We start from the raw sequence: 24331 nt of genomic DNA on the forward strand, positions 1-24331 counted from the left end.
AAGGTACATTCCCTTGACAGGAATCAAACCCGGGACTCTTTGGTTCATGGGTTGACACTAACAGCTGAGCTGAACCAGCCAGGGCTGATCTCATCTTTTTTTTTGTTCTTTGACCCAGTCATTTTTTAGTAGTATGTTTTTAATTTCCACATATTTGTGGGTTTCTTTACTTCCTTTTTGCAGTTCATTTCTAATTTCAAAGCACTGTGGTCAGAGAATACGTTTGGTATGATTTCAATCTTCTTGAATTTGTTGAGGCTAATTTTATGACTCCATGTATAGTCTATCCTTGAGAATGTTCCATGTGCACTGGAGAAGACTGTATAATTTGATGTTCTGGGACGAAAGGCTCTGTAAATGTCAATTATGTCCATTTGGTCTAATGTGTCATTGAAGGCCAATATTTCTTTAGTGATTTTCTGTCTGGATGATCTATCTACAGCTATCAATGGAGTATTAAGGTTGTCAATTATGACTGTATTTTTGTCTGTTTCTCCCTTTTGTTCTGTTAGTAGTTGCTTTATGTATCTTGGTGCTCCCTGATTGGGTGCGTATATATGAAGAAGTGCTATGTGTTCTTTATGTCATATCCCCTTTATCATTATAAAATGTCCATTTTGTCTCGTTATTTTTGTTATCTTAAATTTATTTTATTAGATATAACTATGGCTACACCTGGTTGTCTGTGGATTCTATTTTCTTGGAGAATAATTTTCTACCCTTTCACTTTGAGTCTTTGTCTCTGCAGTGTAGATGTGTCTTCTGAAGACAGTGTATGGTTGGGTTTTGTTTTTAGATCCAATCTGCTACCCTGTGCCTCTTTATTGGTGAATTCGATCCATTTACAATTAGGGTAATTATTGATGTATGAGGATTTCCTATATTCATTTTGTCTTTTGTTTTCTGGTAGCTCTGTGCCTCCATTGGTTCTTTTCCTTTGTTTCTGTCTGCTGTTTTTATTTGGTGGTATTTCATATTTCTTTCCTGTTTTCTCTTCTTTTTAAACCATGTGTCTCAGTTTTGGGTTTTTTGTGTGTTATTACCATTAGGTTTATGAAAAAGATTCACATATATAACAGTCCTTTTTCTTCTGAATGCATCTGATCTCCATTCTCCTTTGAAAATTCAGACTTTTACCTCCTCCCCTTTTATGTTTTGTTATCACAAATTATCCCGTTAGTGCTTAAGGTTGTGGGTGATCTTACCCTTACTTTTGTGACCTTTTGTTCTTTGTTTCAGGTAGAATAACCCCCTTGAGTGTTTCCTGCAGTGGAAGTCTTCTGGTGTCAACTCCCTTCAGCTTCTGTATGTCTGGGAAAGTCTCAATCTCTCCTTTATATCTAAAAGATAACTTTGTTGGATATATGATATCTGGCTGGTAATTTCTTTCAGTAGTTTAAATATTTGGTTCCATTCTCTTCCGGCTTGTAGAGTTTCTGCTGAGAAGTCCAAAGATAGCATAATGGGCTTTCCTTTAAAAGTTACTTTCTCGTTTTCTCTCGTTGCCTTGAGAATTCTTTCTTTGTCATTAATTTTTAAGTTTTAATACAATGTGCCTTAGAGAAGGCCTTTTTGGATTGAGGTAATTAGATGTTTTGTTTACTTCTTGGTTTCAAGGATCTAGCTCTTTCCACAGATTTGAAAAGTTCTCATCAAACATTTGTTTGCATAGGCTCTCCGTTCTCTTGTCCCTCTCTTCCTCTTCTGATATGCCTAGTATTTTTATATTGCTCTTTCTGATGGAGTCAGATAGGTCTTGCAGAGTTCTTTCTTTCTTTTTTATGCTCAAGTCTCTCTCTTTTTCCCTCTGTATTATTTCTAGATTTCTATCTTTGATATCACTAATTCTTTCCTCAATCTGGATGGCTCTATTTCCTATGCTCGCTAGTTCTTCATCTCCAGAATTTTTGTTTGTTCTTTTTTAAAGTTTCAGTCTCTTTGGTGAAGTACTTGTTTGGTATGTTGATTTGTTTTCTGAGCTCATTAACTTGCCCATCTGTATTTTCTTCCATCTCATTGAGTTTTTTCAGAACTGTAATCTTGAATTGTCTGTCATTTATATGACACATTTCCATGTCTTTAAGTTTGTTTTCTGGAGACTTTTCATTTTCTTTCTGAGCTGCCCCACTACTTTGGTTATTCATGGTATTTATGGATTCCTTCTCTGTCTAGGTATCAATGTATGAGTGGTACCTCTCTAGCAGATTAATATGAAGGTCTTTCTATTATTTTCCAGTAGGTGGAGCTGAATCATAAGTTTTTGGCTGTCTTGCATTTAGCTGGCTTTTCAGATCTCTACGGGGTAGTGTTGCTTGGGTAGATGGTTTCCTCTCCTGTGCTCTGGTAGCAAGGGCTGTCCCAGGAACCAATCCTGCGGGGGAATGAGTTGGGTGATGGGACTCCAAATCTGTGCTACCCCAGAGCTGTCCTCCACAGCCAGATACTGCCATCATTGCAGCAACAATGCATGGGATGGGATAGGTTGGGGGCACCTGGCCGGCTTCTTTGCTGTTTTGCCCTCCCAGTAATGGTGATCGTGGACCTCCACGGGGACACCCCCAACCCTACACCATGACCCTAGGACAAGTCAGAGACTGTACCCTTTGCTCAGAAAAAAAAAAAAATGATTCTGTAATTACGAGTTCTTGGGTTTGCAGGTAGTGCGCTCTGACACCAAGGCAAAGGGAGGCGAGCTTTGGGATATTACGGGGGACAGGATTCATGGCTGTTTCTCCAGAATGCTGACCACCAGACAACTGTGGCCACACCTCTGACCTGTATACCTGCCCAGGTCACTAGGCTCCGCCACAGCTCATACTGCCCACTCCTGCAGGAATGCCCACCGAATCTCTGCTTCTCCTGGCTGAAGTGAGTGCCAGCCACAACCCCCTCTGGGCTGAGCCCCGCTGTGAGCCCCTGGCTGTCTCAGCTTTTCTCCCTTCTTGCCCCCCAGTTCGCACCTACTTGTCCACCTTAAGATGTTCAATGTGCAGATCTTTCAGGCATGTTATGAGTTGAGCAGGGAATTCTTTGTTGAGTTATAGGTGTTCAAACTGTTAAAACTTCAGAGGAAGAGACCAAAGGGATCCCTCATGCCACCATTCCTCTGATGTCTCTCCTTTTATTACTCAATCATAAGAAAAATAATAAAAATTAAGAAAACATGTTAATTACAGTATTTATAAATGTGAACGTAACTGAAAACAATCTAAAGTTCACTATTAAAGAAACAGTTTATGAAGAGAAAGTGACAGGAAAAATGCTCAAAATATATGTCAAGTAATATCAATAAACCTATCAGCCAAAAATTACCATTTATAGTAGTCAAGTATGAATGCTCATTTAATTACCTTCTAAATACATTTTTATTATGTCTTTACTGAAAATTCTGAACACTTAATAGAACAGTTTGATTTTTATATATTTACTAAATTAGTATGTGGTATTTATTTGCATTTGTTTCTAACTTTATTAGTCATCCAATTACTGTTCCTATAATTATCTTTTGTCCATCTACTGAGGAAAGAAGTTAACATTTATGTAGAAGTATTTGCATAAGTTATTTAATAGCCTCACAAAAAACCTTGAGGGTAGGTAACATAAAACCCAATAATCCAGCATTTTTCTATTCAGAAACCTCAATTAATAGGAAACCAAAATTAAGTCAGAAAACATTAATGATCTGGCATCTGTGGCTCATCTATCAGCACCACAAGCAGATGAGATCTAGTAATGAATTTAAAAGAGAAAATGTATAAGGAATTAATCAGTTTGCATATAAACTACATTGAATTTAGGGAGGTCTCAAAATAAAACTACAAAGAAGCAATATACTAGTTAAGAGCAGAGAGTCCCAAACCACCCGCTTTGGGTTCAAATGCTAGCACTTCTACTTACTAATTATGTAGCCTTAGCTAAAACACTTAACTTTTCTTGTTTCTTATCTGTAAAATGGAAATAATAATGATATCCAATCTGACAGGGTTGTTATAAAAGAAAATGAGTGTGTGTATCTATAATACATACATAAAAACAGTGATTAGAACACTCCCTAGCATACAGAAACTACTATGTGTTTACTATTGTTACAAAAATGAGTTTATAAATCAGCCCCCCCATCTCTGCTATGTCATATAGCATAGCTTGCTATTCAAATACTGTATTATACTGTGACTATTTCAAAATATTTATAATTTAGCCCTGGCATGTGTATGAGGCAACTAATCGACATGTCTCTCTCACATCAATGTCTGTCTCTTTCTCTCTCTCCTTCCACTCTAAAAATCAATGGAAAAAAATATCCTTAGGTGAGGATTAACAACAACAACAAAATGTTGAACTTTAATAGCTATTTAAAATGTAGATTCATGGGTGAGGGGGGCTGGGTTGAGGGGGACAAAGGAGGAAAATGAGGAACATCTGTAATATTCTCAACAATAAAAAATAAAGTTTTTAAAAGTAAAATGCAAATTCAAATAAAATGAGATATTAGTAATCTATTGAATGATGAGGATAAAAATACTGACACTCCCAAGTGCTTGTAAGGAAGCTGAGTAACTGGAACTCTCATACATTACTAGTCAGAATGCAAAATGGTACAGCCACTCTGGAAAATGGTTTGGAAATTTCTTATAAAGTTAAGCATATATGCATAATTCATGACCCAGCAACTCTACTCTTAAGTATCTACCCTAGAGGAAAGAAAAACATGTCTACAAAAAAAATCTCTATATAAGTATACACAGTAGCTTTACTTATAATAGCCCCAAACTGAAAACAACTTAAATGTCCTTTACTAGGTGAACTCATAAGCTGTGGCACATTCATACAGTAGGCATACTGACCAGCAATAATAAACTACTGATCCATGTAACAATGTACATGATCTCAAAGACATTAGGCAGAGTCTCAAAAGATTACAAACTATACAATTCCATTTATATGACATTCGTAAAAAGACAAAACTATAGTGATGAAGAACAGATAAGTGGTTATCAGGGATTATGGGTGGGCAGAGGGTGTGACTACAATGAAATAGCAGAAAGGAGTTTTTGCAGGTGGTGTATCCAATTTTGGTGGTAGCTATTCAAATCTGCACATATGTTAAGATTCACAGAACTGTATACCAAAAGGAGAAAGTCAATTTTACAAATTAAAAAAACAACAACCAGGTACTCTAAAAACTAGAAGAACAACAAAATTAAACAAACAAAACAAAAAAGGATTAAGTTAAAAGAATGTATTAGTAAAACAAAAAACAAGAAAATCAACAGGCCATAAAACCAAGAGCTGATTCTTTGAGAAAACCTAACAGAGAGAAATCTGTGATAAATCTGTTCAAGAAAAGAACACATAGACAGGTATTAGGAATAACAATGGTGATATAATCACAGATGTAGAACATATTTTTGAGAGAACATCTATCATTTTAAATCAAATATGAAAATACTGATAGAATTACAATATTCTAGGAAAATATAACTTAGTATATAGCAAAATTGACTCAAAGAGGTAGAAATTGAGAAGATAAAGAGTTATTCCCCAAACGAACCATGCCCTTAGAGTTTTAGGGTAGAATTCTAACAAACCTTTTAAGGAACATAACTTCTGACATTTTTTATCTTACTGTAGCTAGCCCCCTACTTAGGTCAGGAAATAAAAGAATAAATAATTAATAGACAAAATAAATAAAAAGCAGGGATAAATCATACATCTTTATTTGAATTCTCTTTAACTCACCCACATATGTCAATCAAAACACTCAGCCCCTTATTGTAATGCACTGGAAAAACGTAACAAGGAGGAGCTGAATCCTATTCAGATTTAACTTAAGTAATTTTATCTATTCTCACTCATACTTTTCATATGGCCCCTAAATACAACCATTTTATCTGGTACTCAAAATTGCTATATCAATGCTAGAGAGAAGACTGAATGTGTTGCCCATAAAGTAAACTATTCAGCACTGAATATCCAAAATATGCATAATGTACTTAAAGATTATTTAAGGAATTTTTTAAAGAGCTAAATTTTAGCCTTACTCATTGACATTAACCCTGGGCAGTGATTCCACTCCAGTAGTGCCAATAGTAGGTTTCCCCTTAATCTCCCACCCTCTGTACCAGGGTGCATACTATTATATACAAGTAATCATGTTAGTGACACCACTAGATTATGGTTTAGATAATACTGGGGCCATATTATTGGTTAACTGTGGCCACTACCTCTTCAGCAAATAAGTTTGGTCTTAAAGTGTCATCTCCAGCAGACTAGAAATAATATCCAATTGATAGACTACAACAGACCTACCCTTTGATCTGAGCTCCAGTGCTCATTTAGCATCTCCACTGCCTCCCCCCCACCCCGACTCCAGATCTTTCCTTCACATTCTACTTCTCCTGGGACCAATCCATCTCCACTAAGTTATCTTACAAGCTCACCTCTGTTATCTTCCTTAGTGAAAGAAAGTTTAATCACACTAGAATAAAGTTGTTAATTTTTGCTTTTCTATCATAGTACCTACACATTTCACAAACATGTACTCTCCTTTCCTAATCTTAAGGCTCAAAACAATCACAACTGGAACACTAAAATCTTTTATACTGTTCCTGACCATCGACATCAACAACAACAAAGAAGGTTACAAGTGTACCTAAAAGAATGGATTAACAGAGTCCGGCCGGTGTGGCTCAGTTGTTGACCATGCACCAAGAGTCGCCAGTTCGATTCCTGGTCAGGACACATGCCAGGGTTGTGGACCAGATCCCCAGTGGGGAGCGTGAAGGAGGCAGCCAATCGATGTTCTCTCTCATCGATGATTCTCTCTCTCTCTCCCTCTCTCTTCATCTATGTCTAAAATCAATAAAAGAGAAAACTTCCGGTCAAGATGGCAACGTAGGTAAATGTGCTATCATGTCCTCCCACAATCACATCAAAGTTACAACTAAACTACTGAACAACCATCATTCAAAACCGCCTGAAATCATGCTGAATGGAAGTCCTACAACTACGGAATTAAAGAATCAACCACATCAAGACTGGTAGGAGGAGCGGAGGCAGACAGGCTGGTCCCACACCCACGTGTGGTGGATAAAAATCTGGACACCTGGCTGGGGAGGTCCTTCCTGAGGACTGAGGGGTCCCTGTCCCATACCAGGCGCCCCGCTCAGGTTTCCAGTGCCAGGAAGAGAATCCCCATAACTTCTGGCTGGAAAAACCAGTGGGAACTGAGGCTCAGGGAGGCTGAAGCGGCTGGAGCCCCAGGCAGCTCCTTAAAGGGCCCGCGCACGGACTTATCGGACTCTGTCCCTCTAAGCTCGGAGGGGAGGCAGCTCGAGGGGCACCAGAGACATACAGGGAAGGACTGAGCTGTTTGGCACTGGAGCGAGGGCTGGAGAGGGCGCTTTCTCTGGGACAGACTTGCTGTCAGAGGCCTTTGTTCCTTTGGTGAGCCCTTCCCTGGGGCGGCAGACAGCCGCCATATCTCGGACTCCAGCAACCTGGCTCACACTGGTTGCCCCGCCCTGCTGACTCCCTGAAGCCCTGCCCCGCCCAACCCAACTTTCAGGCCCAACCAAGCTGTTGCCAGTTGCTTAACCATAGGATTGGCCTGTCTTGGATCCTGCTTCAGGTTTTCCTAAATTCTTTCAAACAAGCAGCATCTGGTCTCAGCTGGCCCCATATCTCTCATTAAGTAATACACAGAAACAAACACAGGGAGGCAGCCAAAATGAGGAAACAAACAGGTCCCAAATGAAAGAACAGAACAAAACCCCAGGAAAAGAACTAAGCGAAATGAAGATAAGCAACCTAACAGATGCTGAGTTCAAAATACTGCTTATAAAGATGCTCAATGAACTTAGTGAGAACCTCAGTGAACTTAGTGAGGGCTGCAAGGGCATAAAAAAGGACCAGTCAGAAATGAAGGCGGTACTAACTGAAATAAAGAATAATTTACACAGATTCAATACTAGAGTAGGTAAAGCCACGAAGCAAACCATCGATTTTGGATATAAGGAAGCAAAAAATGCCCAATCAGAACAGCAGAAAGAAAAAAAGAATCCAAAAAAAAAATGAGGAGAGTGTAAGGAACCTCTGGGACAACTTCAAGCATGCCAACATTTGCATCTTGGGGGTGCCAGAAGGAGAAGAGAGAGCAAAAGAAATTGAAAACCTATTTGAAACAATAATGGCAGAAAACTTCCCTAACTTGGTGAAGGAAACAGACATACAAGTCCAGGAAGCACAGAGTCCCAAACAAGATGAACCCCAAGAGGCACACACCAAGACACATCATCATCAAAATGCAAAAGGTTCAAGACAAAGAGAGAATCTTAAAAGCAGCAAGAGAAAAGCAGATAATTACCTACAAGGGAGTTCCCATAAGACTGTCAGCTGATTTCTCAAAAGAAACTTTGCAGGCCAGAAGGGAGTGACAAGAAATATTCAGAGTGATAAAAAGCAAGAACCTACAACCAAGATGACTCTATCCTGCAAAGCTGTCATTTACAATTGATGGCCATATAAAGACTTTCCCAGACAAGAAAAAGTTAAAGGAGTTCATCACCACCAAACCGTTATTATATGAAATGTTGAAGGGTCTTTTTGAAGAAAAAGATAAAATATATGAACAGGCTAAATGGCAATGAATACATATCTGTCGACAATGGAATCTACATTGTCGGGGGTGGGGAGAAATAAACCAAAAAACTTACATGTAACCAATGGACACAGACAACAGTGAGGGAAAAGGCAGGAGAGGGGCAGGAGTGTGTGTGTGGGGGGGTGTCAATGGGGGAAAATGAGGAACATCTGTAATACATTCAACAATAAAGATAAAAAAAAAAAAAGAGTTTTACATTTGGATTTCCTACAGTAAGAAAATTCCGATGTTAAAATAAAAGTTTTAAGACATATGCAAAAAAATAATAATAAATAAATAAAAGAAAAAAATTTTTTTTAAAAAAGAATGGATTTACAGATAAGAAAATCAGGCAGGAGGAGAGAGGAAGTCAGCTTACAGGAGAGGGACAGAAAGAAAAGGAGTCAAGGAAGAAGAAAGCTAGGACTGACTATAGATTGAGTGACTGAAGTAGTAAATATATTCCAGCAGATTAAAAGATAATAAATATATTACTACCAACTTGTTATGGCCTATTCCATAAATGTAAAAATAGTTCAACATTAGGAATCACATGACTGTAATTTGCTTCACTCATGGGTAAGTGAATTCGTTTACTTAATCAGTACTGTCTGGAATTATGCTTAGGTATGTTTCATTTACTAACTCTGGCCCTCATAAACACCTTGTGATCATCTTGGTAATGAAAAAACTTATGTGACAAGTTTAAATACCTATTCTCAAAAACCTATTAATATAAGAACTTAAGAAATATCTCCAATGTGATTAATAATACCATAAAGTATAGCAAATGTCACTTAAATTTTTTTTAAAAGAAAAGAAAAGGGGAATAGGAAACCATTAAATTAAGACCTAACAGATATCAACAATTGCTGAGTACGGGCCTTATTTGGTTCTTCATCCAAACAGTTTATGCTAATATGTATATGGCAGGATATCTGATGATAATTAGGAATTGTTAATTTTTTAAATGTGATAATGGTATTGAGCTTAAGTGCTTTTTTGTTTGTTTTTTTATTCCTTGCCCGAGGATATTTTTCCATTTATTATCAGATAGAATGGGAGGGAGGGGGAAAGAGAGAGGGACAGAGAGAAACATTGATGTGACAGAGCCACATCACTGGTTGCCTCCCACACCACCCGACCAGGGCCGAAGACAAACCACAAGAGAGGTATGTGCCCTTGACCAGAATTGAACCCAAGACTCATTGGTCCACAGGCCGACGCTCTAACCGCTGAGCCAAACCAGCCAAGGCTGTTTATTTTTGTTTTTTTAAGCCTTCACATTTTAGAGATACATACTGAAATATATTATTAGATGTCTGGGATTTATTTCAAAATCATTTGTAATTAGAGAGGGGGTAGAAGTCTAGATAAAACATGGCTGGCCATATAACGATCACTTTTTGTAGCCGGATGTTGGATATGTCAGGTTAATTACACTAGTTTCCCTACTTTTGAATATGCTTGACATTTTCCAAAGTACAACATGTAATTTTTTTAATGTTTTTATTGATTTTTTTAGAGAGAGGAAGAAACATCAATGTGAGAGAGAAACATCTATCAGCTGCCTCCTGCACGCCCCTTATTGGGGATCGAGCCTGCAATCCAGGCGTGTGCCCTGACGAGGAATCAAACCAAGACCTCTCAGTCCATGGACCACACTCAATCCACTGAGCCACATCAGCCAAGCAAAAGTAGAATACCTTTAAACTGTTTTTAATTCTCAAACACACACACACACAAATCAAAGGAGGACAAAAAAACAAAAGCAAAACACTAGAGAGAATCTAAATGATCAGAAAGCCCTCTAAGGATACTATCACTGAACATTGCTCTTTAAAAAAAATTCCTTAACTTTTAATTGAGATATACATACAAAAAAAAAGTACAAATTGAAAGTTTACGGTTCTAGTCCAGCCAGTGTGCCTCAGTGGTTGAGCATCAACCCATGCACCAAGAGGTCACCGGTTTGATTCCCAGTCAGGACACATGCCCAGTTTGTGGGCCTGATCCCCAGTGAGGGGCATTCAGGTGGCGGCCAATCAATGTTCTCTCTCATCGATGTTTCTATCTTTCTCTCCCTCTCACTTCCTCTCTCTCTAAAACCAACAAAGGGAAAAAAAATTTTTTTTTTTTAAATAAAGTTTACAGTTCCATAAGTTATCACCAAAAAAACCCCCTGTATCTGTGTAAACTATCACTTAGGTCCAGAAACAGAATATAACCAGCAGCCCAAAAGCTACCTGGTACGCCTCTCAAATCACTACCCCCACCCCAATAAATATTCTCCTATATTCTAACTTCTTAGATTGTAATCATACAGCACCTATAATTTAGTGTCTGACTTCATTTAATCAACATGTGAAATTCATCCACACTATACCAGTAGTTTGGTATTTTTTTTCCTTTCCATTATTGTGTAGCAAGTTATTCTCAAAGTGCGGTCAGTGGACTCCTGGGAATCCATCCACAAGACCCATTCCCGGGTTAAAAGACAGAATACAGAAAGTTACTGATATAGTTTCATATTCCATGTAGTAACTAAACTTTAAAATAGTACTACTTGTCAAGTTCTGGTACAGCATCAAAGAATACTCATTTATCTGAAAAGGCTACTGAAATACTTTTCCCTTTACAATTACATATTTATGTAAAACCAGATTTTCTTCCTATACTTCAACCAAAACATGTCAGAAAAGACTGGCTGCAGAAGCAGGGATGAGAAATCAGCTGTCGTTTAAGCCAAACACTGCAGTAATTTGCAAAAACGTATAGCAATGTCACTCTTCTTACTAAATGATTTTTGTTTTGAAAATTTTATAGTCATTTGTCACTTTACATAACTTTATTTAATGTATGCTATTTATGGTCACAGGTAATGGGTTTCTTTGATTTTAAATGAGTTAACTATTTTAACAATTCCTCAATTTTAATTTCTATTATTTAAAAACATATACATCGCCCTGGCTGTTTTGGCTCAGCGGTTAGAGCATCAGCCTGCGGTCCAGAAAGACCCGGGTTCGGTTCCTGCTAAGGGTGCATACCTTGGTGACTATCCCCGGCCGTGGTTGGTCGTGCAGGTGGCAGCCACTCGATGTGTCCCTTTCACATCGATGTTTCTCTCTCTCTTCCTCTCTCTCCCTCCCACTCTATCTGAACAAAAAATGGAAACATATCCTTGGGTGAGGATAAAAAAAAAAAAAATTAATTAATTAATTAAAACATATACATCTCCCATATATATTTTTTTTAAAAGCATTGTTTAGATTCCTCAATTGTTGAGTCCTGAGACCCATACGTTTGAGAACTACTGCTGTATAGTTTTCCCTTAAGCTAATATACCATAGCTAATTCACCCATTCCATTGCTGATGGACATATGGGCTGTTTCTAGTCTGGAACTATAACAAATAAGAATGCTATGAATATTCCTGTACATATCTTTTGGCCCACATTATGTTCCCACTTCTGCTGAGTATATACCTAGGAGTAGAAATGCTAGATGACAGGGCATGTTTATGCTCAGCTGTAATAGACACTATTTTCCAAAGTAGCTACAAAGCATTTGAAACATGGTTAGTATAATTAAGATGGGTTACAAGTATATAAAATTTACACTGGATTTTGAAGATTTGGTATAAAAAATTATTTTCTATTGATTACATGTCAAAATGATAATATTTTAGATATACAAATATACTGGGTTAAATATATTACTGACATTAATGTCACCTGTTGCTTTTTCTTTTTAATGTGGCTACTAGAAAATTTATATATATAACTTACGTTTGAGGGTCACATCAGTATTCTTTCCAAGACCCCCAGTGGATGCCTGAAACCACAGATAGTACAGAAACCTATATATACTTTGTTCTTCCCTATACATGCACACCTTTTCACTTAGATGAAGAACTGAATGGCTCCTCTTTGGCATACTCGAATTGCCAGCACCACTACTCTTGTGCTTGGGGCCATCACTAAGTAAAATAAGGGTGCCTTGAATACAGGGCACAGTGATACTGGAACAGTCACCATGATGACTGAGATGGTTACTAAGTGACTAATGGGTGAGTAGCATACACAGTATAGAAACAATGAAATGAGGGATGACAGGACAGCCCAAGATTTCATAATGCTACTTAGACTGGCGCACAACTTAAAACTTATGAATTGTTTATATCTGGAATATTTTACTTTGTATTTTCAAACCACAGCTAACCATGGGTAACTGAAATTGCAGAAGTGAAACTGGAAAAGGGGGGGGAGCTACTGTATATATCTACTGGGCAGCACTACTCCAGGGGGAAGAGACAATAAAACGGGACAATGCCAATACTGCATGTAAGAGTCAGAGATGCTTCTGGGAAAGGCACCTAGTTTTGAGGGACCAGGAAAGACTTCTCAAAGGAGGTGACATCTACAGAAAAGCCGAAGAACAGGCAAGAGTTAGCCTAGTTAAAAAAGTGGTGGAGGAAGGAAGATAAAGCCAGGCAGAGAAACTAGTGTATGCAAAGGCTAGAGAGGTGTTCAGCATGGCAGGGACACAACGAAGAGGAAGGGAGTGGTGGGTGAAGAGTGACAAGAGACAGTAAAGACTAGGCAGATCACCTGGCCAGTGTGGCTCTGTGGATCGTGCAATGTCTCATGGACTGAGAGGTTCTGGTTAAATTCCCGGTCAGGGCACATGCTTGGATTGTGGGCTCGATCCCCAGTAGGGGGCATGCAGGAGGCAGCTGATTGATGTTTCTCTCACATCAATGTTTCTATCTCTCCCTTCCTCTCTCTCTAAAAAAATCAATAAAAACATATTTAAAAAACAAACAAAACTAGGCAGATCATGAAAGGCCTAATGAGTTATACTTGTATTTTAAAAAAGGGAACTACTGTTGAGTTTTAAGCAAGAAACTTGTATCATATCTGTACTTAGAAAAGTCACTCTGGCTGCTGCTATATGTAATATGATTGAATCAGGACAAGACTAGAGTCAAGAGTAGGTGGGGGCTGTAACAATAAGGTAGACAAAAAATAATGGACCTTTACAAGAAATAAACAGCAGTAGAGGTGTGAACCCCAGGCAAAATCACTACTCTCAGCTTCGGTTTCTAATAATAATACCTACCTCCAGAGTTATATGAACCACTGGTTGTTGGCATCAATTCAACACCAAAGGAACCCCCAATTTGAAGTGTGATGAAGAAGCAAACTTGATTCAGTGCAAAACAGCTCAACTGTGATACAGCATAGCTATGAGAGGGCCCTGAGGCCAAACCCCACTCTGGGTAGACAGATATGCTCTGCCCATCACTGGTCTGTTCTGCTCTGACTGGTCTGCTTTGCCCTGTGCTGGTCTGTTCTGCTCTGCTCCAGGGAGACAGATTCAGTATTTCAGCTCCAGCTGGGAAAATGCAGTCTTGGGTGGAAAAAGAAAGTTCAGTCTCAGAGCCAGAAAGGAACTGACTTTTCTAGACATAAGTCCCCACTCCTGGTCCCTGATTGTTCTATCCTCATACAAATGAGGACTCCAAATCCTCCCAGTTTGATTGGTCCAAAAGGCATTGTCATCCTGATTGGTCAGAACGGAGCTGCTCTGCTTGGTAGGTGAAGAAGCTGACGGGGGATATGGCTGTGCAGCTCCACTGAATAGGGAAAGCCTTGGTCCTATTGGTTGAAATGGGTTCCAGAAACTCCTTTACAAAGGATGGCTCAGATAGCAGAAATACAGGGCAGGCAGGCAGTTCAGTGCAGTCTTCTACCGAAAGTGTGGTTTGCATGAGAGGCCCCGGAATAGAAATGGCTGCTAGGCTTTGTTTTTTTTGTTGTTGTTTTTTTATCCTCACCTGAGGATATTTTTCCATTTTTTATTCAGACAGAGCGGGAGGGAGGGAGAGGAAGAGGGAGAGAGAAACATCGACGTGAAAGGGACACATCGACTGGCTGCCACCCACACGACCCAACCAGGGCCGGGGACAAACTGCAACCGAAGTACATGCCATTAGTGGAAACTGAACCTGGGTCTCCCTGGACCGCAGGCCGACGCTCTAACCGCTGAGCCAAACCGGCCAGGGCTAGGCTTTGTTTTTGTTGTTGCTGTTTTTGTTTTTAATTTGAGACAGTTAGCCATCAGGAGCCCTTTTTAGTAGGTATGTTCTTTCTCAGGGTCCACTGTTATTTTGAGGATTTAAGCAAGGCATTTTTTGGTAAAGGAATTCTAACTCTTGGTAAAAGGTTTTCGTGTCACTAAACAGGCAATTATAATTTCAAGATATTAAATTCTATTTCAGAATACACCAGATACAAAGATTTATCTTTTCTCCAATTTACTAACTTAAAGCCTAAAAGTTGCTTTAACACTCAATGAAATGTTTCCTTACTCTTTTCCTTTTATTTGAAAGGTAAATTCCAACTACTAAAATCTTCCTATGCTCCATTTAATTTCAATATAAAAGATTAGCACCATTTCCCATCTCTCTAAAAACTGAAGTGTAAGTGGATTAAGGGTAGGTATCAAGTCACTCTCATTCAATAGTAAGAAAATGAGTGTAAAACAATTTCACTTCTTCACCAAACTAATAGCAGGGAAGTGAATTATCAACTACTTGAGAAAACGAGATAACTTTTCTTTCAGCTTCATTTATTATAAAGTGTCAACACCTTCTAAAGTTGTATCTTCTGTAAATAAGATATACAATCTAAGGGAAAAAGGTAAAAGTCACGTTGTTTTTCTAAAATTTCTGAGATTCTCTAATTTACAGTGCGTTCCTGTCTCTCTCACCTGGATTATAGCCAAAACCTAATCATCCTCTCTCTATTCTTCTCTACTTCATAACAATCCTCCACACAGTGGTAAAAGTGACTGTTTTCAAATGTAAGTCATTATGTCACTTTAACCTCTTTAATAATTACATTAAAATAAACCCAAACTCTTTACTATGGTTTTCCAAGACCAGAGTTCCTGCCTAAGATTCCAACTTTACCTGTTAACTCTCCCTGTGGCCACTGTGTTCCAGCTACAATGATTTCATTCATTTACCTGCCAACACACCAGCTATTACACATCAGTCCTCATGATTCTGAGTCTTTCATGTGCTGTTCCCATGTGCAAGGCTCTCTTATCCCAATAAGAACATGGTTAACTATCTTTTAGGTCTTATAAATGTCTCCTCGACAAATAAGGCTTCCTCTAACTACCCTGTGTCTGTCATTCACTATTTCTGCCCCTTGTTTCTGTTAGGGAGTTTATTACAACTTATGAGACTGTAAGCCCTATGCGGGCAGAAACTATGTCCATCAGGTTGTTGTGCCTTACACAGTGCCAGACATAATAAGTGCTCAATGAGTATTTGCTAAATGAATGAATGAGTGAAGAGACAGACAGGATTACGTTGCAGTTTTGGCTCTACTAATTCCTAATGTTTTGATCTTAGCTAAGTCACAACTTCTCTGAGCCTCAATATTCTCTTCTATATAAAAGAACTAAATACTTATATAGGATGGCTAAGTGAGACCTAATGAAGATGAACTGTCAGTGAATAAAGACCTAGTACAGTATATGAACTTAATTCAATGTTATACATGTAATTTAATAACTGTTTGTTTCCTTCCCTTCTTTCTATAGCTTAGACAGAATTCCCTAGGCTAATTTAGTATTGAAACTAAATACCTATATAGATGGATATAATATATATATAGGTATATTACATCCATCTATTGTTGGAATCTACTTAAAAAGACTGAGGACATGCATCTGAACAGTTTGTATTTGTATTTGCAGGATCTAATCCTATACTTTATAAAATGAAACAGTAGTACATCTTATTACTCACCCTCCCTAAAAGAGTCATGAGGCAGGGTGATGAGGAGAAAGAGAGGAAAAACAGGAGGGGAAGATGACCTCAGAAACTGGAGATCATTAACTCAACTTCAATTCATAAGTTTAACCTCCATTTAACCATAAAGATTAGAGCAAGATCAGGATTAGTACCCATTCTAAAATTTTTAAGTAAATACATTTTCTAATTGTTTAAATTTATATAAATCTCATCTATATTAAATGTTTACTTTCTTTATCTTTTATTCTTTAAACTATAATATCATTGATGACATGTAAGAAAAAAACAACAAACAACCTCAACCACAGAAACACCTCAGATCAAAAACACAAAAAGGTCTCATTGTTCCCTTATTTTCTTGATAAGCTTTAAATTTTCTAACCACTAAAGTCAGGCTTGTCTTTTCAAACATTTACCTTCTTGCTCACTTTTCAGCCTGACATCACTTTTATGTTTTCTTCAGAGTTTACTTTCTAGGAACCTTCTAAATCATTTACCATACATCATTCAAATCTCTTCCATACTCTTCCTGGAACATAGTTATCCCTCTGAAAGTGATCATGTAATGGTTTCTGCCTGACAAGCACCTACAATTTTGTGGAATGTGCTGCATACCTTCATATTCTCCCTAGGCCATGGATATAACAGATTATAAACCCAAGGAGGAGTTTATGTTGAGCAATTATTCACTTTTATTCAATATATTTTATGTAATCAAGCCTGACATTTTTAGAAGTAATTAGGATCTGGTTTAGATTTTTTCCCCATGTTCCAGTTATTTCTACAATCTTTCTAAAATTGGAAATTTTAGTCTATCCTTAGGCTGAAGATTTATAAAATGCTACTGAATGGTCCATACAATTCATGGGAAGAGATGTACCTATTATATATTAAATGCAAGAGTAAAAAAGAATATTTTATGCTATACAGCATCTAGAATAGTACTATGTACAGCAAAGACTTTTGCCTATAAGCTGAAATCCAGCTGAAAGAACACTTTATCAGAGGTCAGTCAGTATATGACAAGAAGTGTGCATACTGCTACCAAATGCTCCGGTGGCAAGTAAACAACACTAACCATCTTCAAGGCTATTATAAAGGACACACAAATACAACACACGTTTTAAATTACACTGTGAGGCTTCATCTAGGGCAGAGTTTTTCACATTACAATTATGGATGTAATTTATTAGTGGATCCAAAATAATTCAATCAGCCCAAACCAGGAAAGGAAAAAAGGAGTGAGAGAAGGAAGGATAAGCAGCATATGAAATGTCAGGGTACATCACAGGGAGTAAGGGTAGGTATTATGTCATGACCTTTGTTCTGTATACTGGGAGTAATATAATATGTACTTTAGGGGGGTTGAGTATAAAAAAAGTTATAATATACTTATGTGAGAGACAAACAGAAGTGGAAAAGGATAACACAATGAAACTGTTAACAATTACAAAATTGTTGCTCTACCAAATAACAGCTTCTGTTGACTAGAAGACAGTTTTGGACACCTCCATACATTTCTAAAAGCCAGACATCCCTCTGTGAATTATGAAGAAGCACGTTCTCCTTTTACAGCAGGCCTAGAACAATGCCCAGCAAAGCTCACAGTTGCCCCTACTAACGTTATCCCTTCAAATATGCAAATCAACCTTTACTTTCTACTAAGTCTCAGGGAGAATTCAAAGCAGCAGCTCCTGAAAGATAATTACTGGTCCTTGAACAACTACTTCTAGAAAACATTAACTGCATTCATTCCATATCAAATTCAGAGTTTCAAATAAGGCTTTGGTATTCAGGAAAGTAAATTGGAATATAATAAGTCACATTATTCCACTAAAATGGACACATTTAATAGTCACACAGTCCATTAAAATGTACATGTGGAAAGGCTAAACATGGAAATAAAGATTTAAAATATATTTATGAGCCCTGGGTGGTGTTGCTCATTGGTTAGAGCATTCATCCCCAAACCAAAGGGTCTCGGGCTTGATTCCTGGTCAAGGGCACATACTGGGGTTGCAGGTTTAATCCCAGCCCTGGTCGGGGTATGCAGGGGACAACCAATCTATGTGTCTCTCTCACATCCATGTTTCTTTCTCTCCCTCTCCCTCCATCCCTTCCACTGTCTAAAAAAAGCCCTGGCCGGTTTGGCTCAGCGGTTAGAGTGTCCGCCTGCGGTCCAGAGAGACCCGGGTTCGGTTCCCGCTAAGGGCATGTACCTCGGTTGCAGTTTGTCCCCGGCCCTGGATGATCGTGCGGGTGGCAGCCACTCCATGTGTCCCTTTCGCATTGATGTTTCTCTCTCTCTCTCTTCCTCTCTCTCCCTCCCACTCTATGTGTACAAAAAATGGAAAAATGTCCTCGGGTGAGGATAAAAAAAAAAAAAAAAATCAATGGAAAAAATATCCTCGGGTAAGGATTAACAATAACAACAACAACAACAACAACAAAAAAGACATATGAAATGTTTCAAAGATTCAAGGAACAATTTGTAACCACTTAATACTGTAGTTAATAGATAAGAGTCACTCTGAAGTTAGCATTGGAACTGCCTAAATATTCAATCAACCTGCTTTTATTTACTGGCCATGTTACTCTGAACACTTGGTTGTTTTGACAGAGCCTTCTGATTATTTTTGAAGCCACTTAAAAAAAAACCCACTTTTTGATATATAGGAGACAGTTTTATAAATTACAACTAATACTTATTTTACGAGGCTCAAGGCAATGCATACTTCTCAGGATTAATCCACTACTCATTACAGCTGGTGCACTTCCAAGTTAAACAAACCCCACTATTGTTTGGAAGCACACACCCCCATACTATTGTTACAGTTTTTTTCCCCTCTATATAAATTCACATATGGTGGAAGAGACAGAAGAGGACAAAAACTGCAGCTATAAAGAAAATTTCCCCAGTTGCCGGGTAAAGAGTTCCTTTAATCTCTGCTCGTACAGTTTAATGTTCTGCCTGGTACACTACCTCCTTTTTTCTTATACTTTGAAACTTGCTGTGGTTTGAGATATCAACCCTTGACATAATTACTTGCTAGTTTTATAATTTGGTCCCACACTGTTGAAAAAAAAGTTTCGATCTTTGCCTCCTAACAATTCCTCACTAAATATAAATTCCAAAAACATAAATCTTTGATAAGCACCTACCAGAAATTTGTTTGTTTACAAGTGCAAAAGAATGCACCAAGACAAATTATGGGGTTCATTGCCTCTTATGCCTAGAGGCAAAAAGACTTTTAATTCAAACACTGATGACCTTGGTTTTAATGAGAGAAGAGCAAAAGAATCTATTTATCCATTTTTATCAGACATCACTAAAATTCAAGTCTGATTATAGTAGAGGATAAAGCTGGACACTCCTAACTACCTTAGATTGAAGATCCCTCTCACTTTCTTCTCTCTTCTGGGCCATTACACTAAACCTAGAGCAGAACTATACCCACCTTCAGGCTAGACGAAACAACATAATAGCTTATTGATCTCTGGTGTAGACCCAAACCCACAAGTCATCAGGCAAGTAGAGATCACAGCCACTAGATACAACTAACAATCAAAAGTCATGCACTGGGTTTTCTGGTCACACACAGGCACACTATTGACAGTTATTCCATCAAATGTGGACCAAACCTCTCCCCCTACTAAACAAACAAAAAATAACGATATATTAATCAAGTTAGACAGTAATACATTCTGAATCACACCAAAAAAAACTCCAAAACAAAACAAAACCTATTCCTTGGCTGTCAATTAATTTCAATTTAAGTCACTGAATTCTTCATGTGTAATTTCCTGGGTTTTAAAAGTTACCAGCGCAGCCCTGGTCAGTTTGGCTCAGGGTTGGAGCGCGGCCTGCGGACCAGGGAGTCCCGGTTCGGTTCCCGCTAGGGGCACTTACCAAAAAAAAAAAAAAAAACCAAAACACCAAAAACAAAACAAAACAAAAGTTACCAGCACATTTAATTCCACAGATAAACGCTTTCAAAGGAGTTAATACTTGCTCATGAATTCCATGTTGACCGAACTTAATCACTACCACCATTAGTGGCAAATTACTCAGATTTTTTTACAGGTAAAATTTAATCGTGGAATGGTAACTTCTAATTATTTTCTTCTGAAGAAATTAAAGCCTCACTCCAAAAAGTTAAGGTTAACTGTGTTCTCTGAAACACCGTGAGCAATATGTTTAACGGATAAACTGAAAACAGTGAAGTCAGCAGTGGAACTCAAGTCTCTGAAACAATGAATGTTCTTTCCAATTAATTCCTTAAATCTTGTTCGGACCCCAATGTAATATAAAGCTTAGTTCTCACACATCATCTTCAGCTTTCTCTTAACCTCAAAGGAGTACAAAAACCGCAATCCATAAATTGGAATAAAGCAACAGTGACAACATTAGCGGACAACGATGGATGAAATGGCAAAAGAAACAGGAGTCAGCGCAGACCCGTATGCCCGAAGAGGGAGAAACTGAGGTGGGGCTGGAAACTATTTTCTGGCCTTCCCCCGCCTGGTGCTCCAGGGGCAGGAACAGGATCCTGCACGCCCGGGATCGACAGAGCCTGGGCCCCCGGGAGCAGAGATGGGAAGAAAGCAGCGGGCTTCTTTTTCAGGGAGAAGGGGAAGATGGGGGGCCGGTGCAGTGGGAATTTCACTGGGGCGAGAACTTCCTAACCCCGGGAAAGGGTCAGGGGTTCGCAGGACCGTCCCGGCAGCGGCGGGGGCGACTTCCCCTTCTTTCTCATAGTCATGCATCGTTGTGGTTGTGGGGGTGTGTGAGTGGGTGTGTATGTGTGTGGATTGTGCTAGGGGCCCTTGAGCCCAGGTGGGAAGTCTGCCCGCCACCTCCCCCTTGCTCCCTCGGGGTTCCCCTGGGCCAGGACACCCAAGCCCCTCTCCAACACTCCGAGGGTCTGGGGGTGGGCGAGCGGACATAAGCATCTCCGTGCGGGGCCACCCCCTCCGAGGCATCTACCCCTCGCCGGGTCTTTGTCCCGCAGGCACCCAGGATCTCTGCCCCGTCCTCCCGGTGAACCCCTGTCCTGGAGGCCTCGGGGCCCAGGGTCGCCTCAGCTTTGTTCGGCCAGCCCGGCGAGAGGACGCGGCCACTTACCGTACACCCCGGCGAAGAACAGTAAGACCAACGCAGACCTCCACCGCGGAGACTCTTTTGTGCTCCAGCGACGGGCCATAACCACGGCAGATGGAAGGAGCGAGGAGATGGAGGAGGAGGAAAAGGAGGAGGAGCTGGGGCCAGACGCCGCCGCCGCGCCGAGCCCCCGGCTGCTCCCTGCGCTCTCCGCGGCGGCGGGAGGAGGAGGGGAGGGGCCGCCGCCCGCGCTCCCTCCGTCCCCCCTTCCCTCCCTCTGCCGCTCTCCCGCTCCCACCCCGGGGGGCGTGAGAACCCCGCGCCGGGCGGCCCTCCCGCGGGCAGAGACTGGCAGCGCGCGGGGGCGCGAGGTGAGGGAGCGGCGGCCACGCGACTCCGGCCTCGCGCCTCACCGGCTGGCCGGCGCCGCCAGCCGCCAGACAGAACGCGAGCCGGCAGCCGCGCTCATCCGTGCGATCGGCAATCCCCTGGCCCGCCTGCCTTGGTTCCCGCCCCGCGCTCGCCGGACACCCCAAGTCTCGGGCTGGTTTCCCCGCGACTGGAGCCGGAGGAGCAAGGCAGAGCCAATCGATGCGCGAGCGCGCGAGCGCCGGCCGCCGGCTTCCCCCGGGATCCCGAGCGAGGTTCCGCCGCAGTCCGGGCCTCGGAGCTGGCCGTGCCGATAGTGTGAGGGCGAGCTGGGCGCCGAGGAGGGCTGCGTGGGAGGGCAGAGTGGGTGGTCCGAGGGTGGAAACTTGGGAGGACCTCTTTCCTGCTCCTGCGTGCCGCTGCTCAGGGTCGGCGGAGCTCGGGGCGGGTGGGCGCGGGTCGGTGGACGCCTGCGGGGAGCGCGGGATGCACACCCACGTTCCAGGGGCGGGGTGGTCGGGCAAGGCTGGCGTGCAGTTCTTCGTCCCGCGTGGACACCGCTGGGGGAGGGTGGACTTCGCGCGGGGCGAGGGGGCGGCGGGTCGGAGCTGGGCGGCGATGCTCGGCTGGAGGCGACCTTGGAGGTGGGGAAGTGGGGAAGGTGCGAGTGAGTGTTCATTTAGCAGTTTATAATTTCCCTAAACAAATCCCCGGAACCCCAACAAGCGTGGCCCCTCCTTCCCTTAGACCGCCGTAGCACTTTCCACATACATTTGGGGTGACCCTTGTACTTCAGACCTCCTGCCTTGTATTGTTAGTGTTTGTCTAGGCGTCTTGTCTCCGGTACTGGATTTATCATTACTCACCCAGTTTTTCATTGAAGACCTACAATGCACCATGCTGTCTTATTGATATAGGTTATCTCTTTAATCCCTAACAACTTTTTGAGATAAATACTATTATCCACATTTTGCCTCAGAGAGATTCAATGACTCAAAACGATGTAGCAGGTAAATGATTTGAAACAGTTTTTCTCGTTCTAAATTCAAGATTGTTTCCTCGAAACCCAGCATACTCCGTAGTGCAGTGCTTAGTGCATAACAGGAAAATGTTAAATTCAGACACTTTTGTGAAGGTACATTTAGACCTTTCTATCCCCTACCTCAGCGATTTTCAACCTTTTTCATCTCTTGGCATGCATAAACTAATTACTGAAATTCTGCAGCACACCAAAAATATATATTTTTTGTCGATTTGACCAAAAAAAAAGTATAATTTTGATTCGTTCACACAGGACAACTATTGTGTTGGCTGTTGTCAGTTTTTAATTTGAGAATCGAAGGGAAAGAGGCCGTTGCTCCTGACTAAAATAGTCAGGTATTGTGTGTTTTAAAAATTCCTGCATGTGTACGTGTGTGCCTGCTATGGCACAGCAGTTGAAAATCAGTGTCCTATCAACTTGTCCCCTTGAAGACATTTTCCCCAGGAAATGGTATTCCAAAAGATTAAAAAATGTATTAACAGGCAGTACAAAATCCAGTAATTAAGAAATCTTGTATTACCTGGGACCCCCACCCCAAAAAAACTCAGCTCCAAAAATGTTTTCCACTCTCAGGAGCAGCTTCAGTGTTATTCATTAAACAACCTGCAACTGTCTTTACTAGTTTTAGAATTCTAGACTCTACTTGATATCTTTTCTAGAAGTGGCGGCAGCATGAGGGCTGTTTTTAAGATATGCCACAAACAAAATGAAAGAAGACTGTGCACTGCATCTTCTCTCCACTTCTAGTACCATTCAAGGAACTCTAACCCAAGACAAGACCCACAGTGCCCTTACCAATCCTTTGACTGTTGCATTCATGCCCCTCCCACCTCTACACTTGCTCATCCACCCAGACCTGTCTTCTGGGGCTTACCAAGTTCTCAAACTTTTTGGTCTTTTGGTCCCTTTAAAAACACCTAAGCCCAGACTGTGTGGCTCAGTGGTTGAGCATTGACCCATGCACCAAGAGGTAGCCTGTTTGATTCCGGTCAGGGCACATGCCCAGGTTGTGGGCCCGATCCCTAATGGGGGCATGCAGGAGGCTGCCAATCTCTCATCCATGTTTCAGTCTCTCTCTCCCTCTCCCTTCCTCTCTCTCTAAAAATCAATAAAGAAAAAAATTTTAAAAATAGAAACACTTAAAATTTGGAGGACTCTAAAGAGCCTTTGTTTAAGCGAGTCGTATCTATTGATATTTAATATTTAGAAATTAAAACAATTTAAAAGTATTTGTAAATGTATGTGAAAATAAAAAATACATTACAAGTTGACTCTGCTTTCAGGGAAAGAGAATTGTGACATTGTTTCCATCTTTGTAAATCTCCTAATGTCTGGCTTAATATAATA

General features: G+C 40.4%; 1 protein-coding gene across 2 annotated transcripts in view; it reads right to left on the reverse strand.

Moving 5' to 3' along the window:
* The window catches only part of LRP12 (LDL receptor related protein 12), a 91049-nt gene extending 69034 nt beyond the window's left edge, over nucleotides 1-22015 (reverse strand). For both annotated transcript variants that reach the window (XM_036264354.1, XM_036264353.1), the window contains exon 1: nucleotides 21598-22015. In XM_036264354.1, coding sequence (XP_036120247.1) covers nucleotides 21598-21676 — 79 coding nt within the window. In that variant the 5' untranslated portion in view covers nucleotides 21677-22015. The remainder of the gene's footprint in view (nucleotides 1-21597) is intronic.
* Nucleotides 22016-24331: the final 2316 nt, after the last annotated feature.

Source organism: Molossus molossus, unplaced genomic scaffold (genome assembly GCF_014108415.1).
Source record: "Molossus molossus isolate mMolMol1 unplaced genomic scaffold, mMolMol1.p scaffold_m16_p_16, whole genome shotgun sequence".
Classification (NCBI taxonomy): Eukaryota; Metazoa; Chordata; class Mammalia; order Chiroptera; family Molossidae; genus Molossus; species Molossus molossus.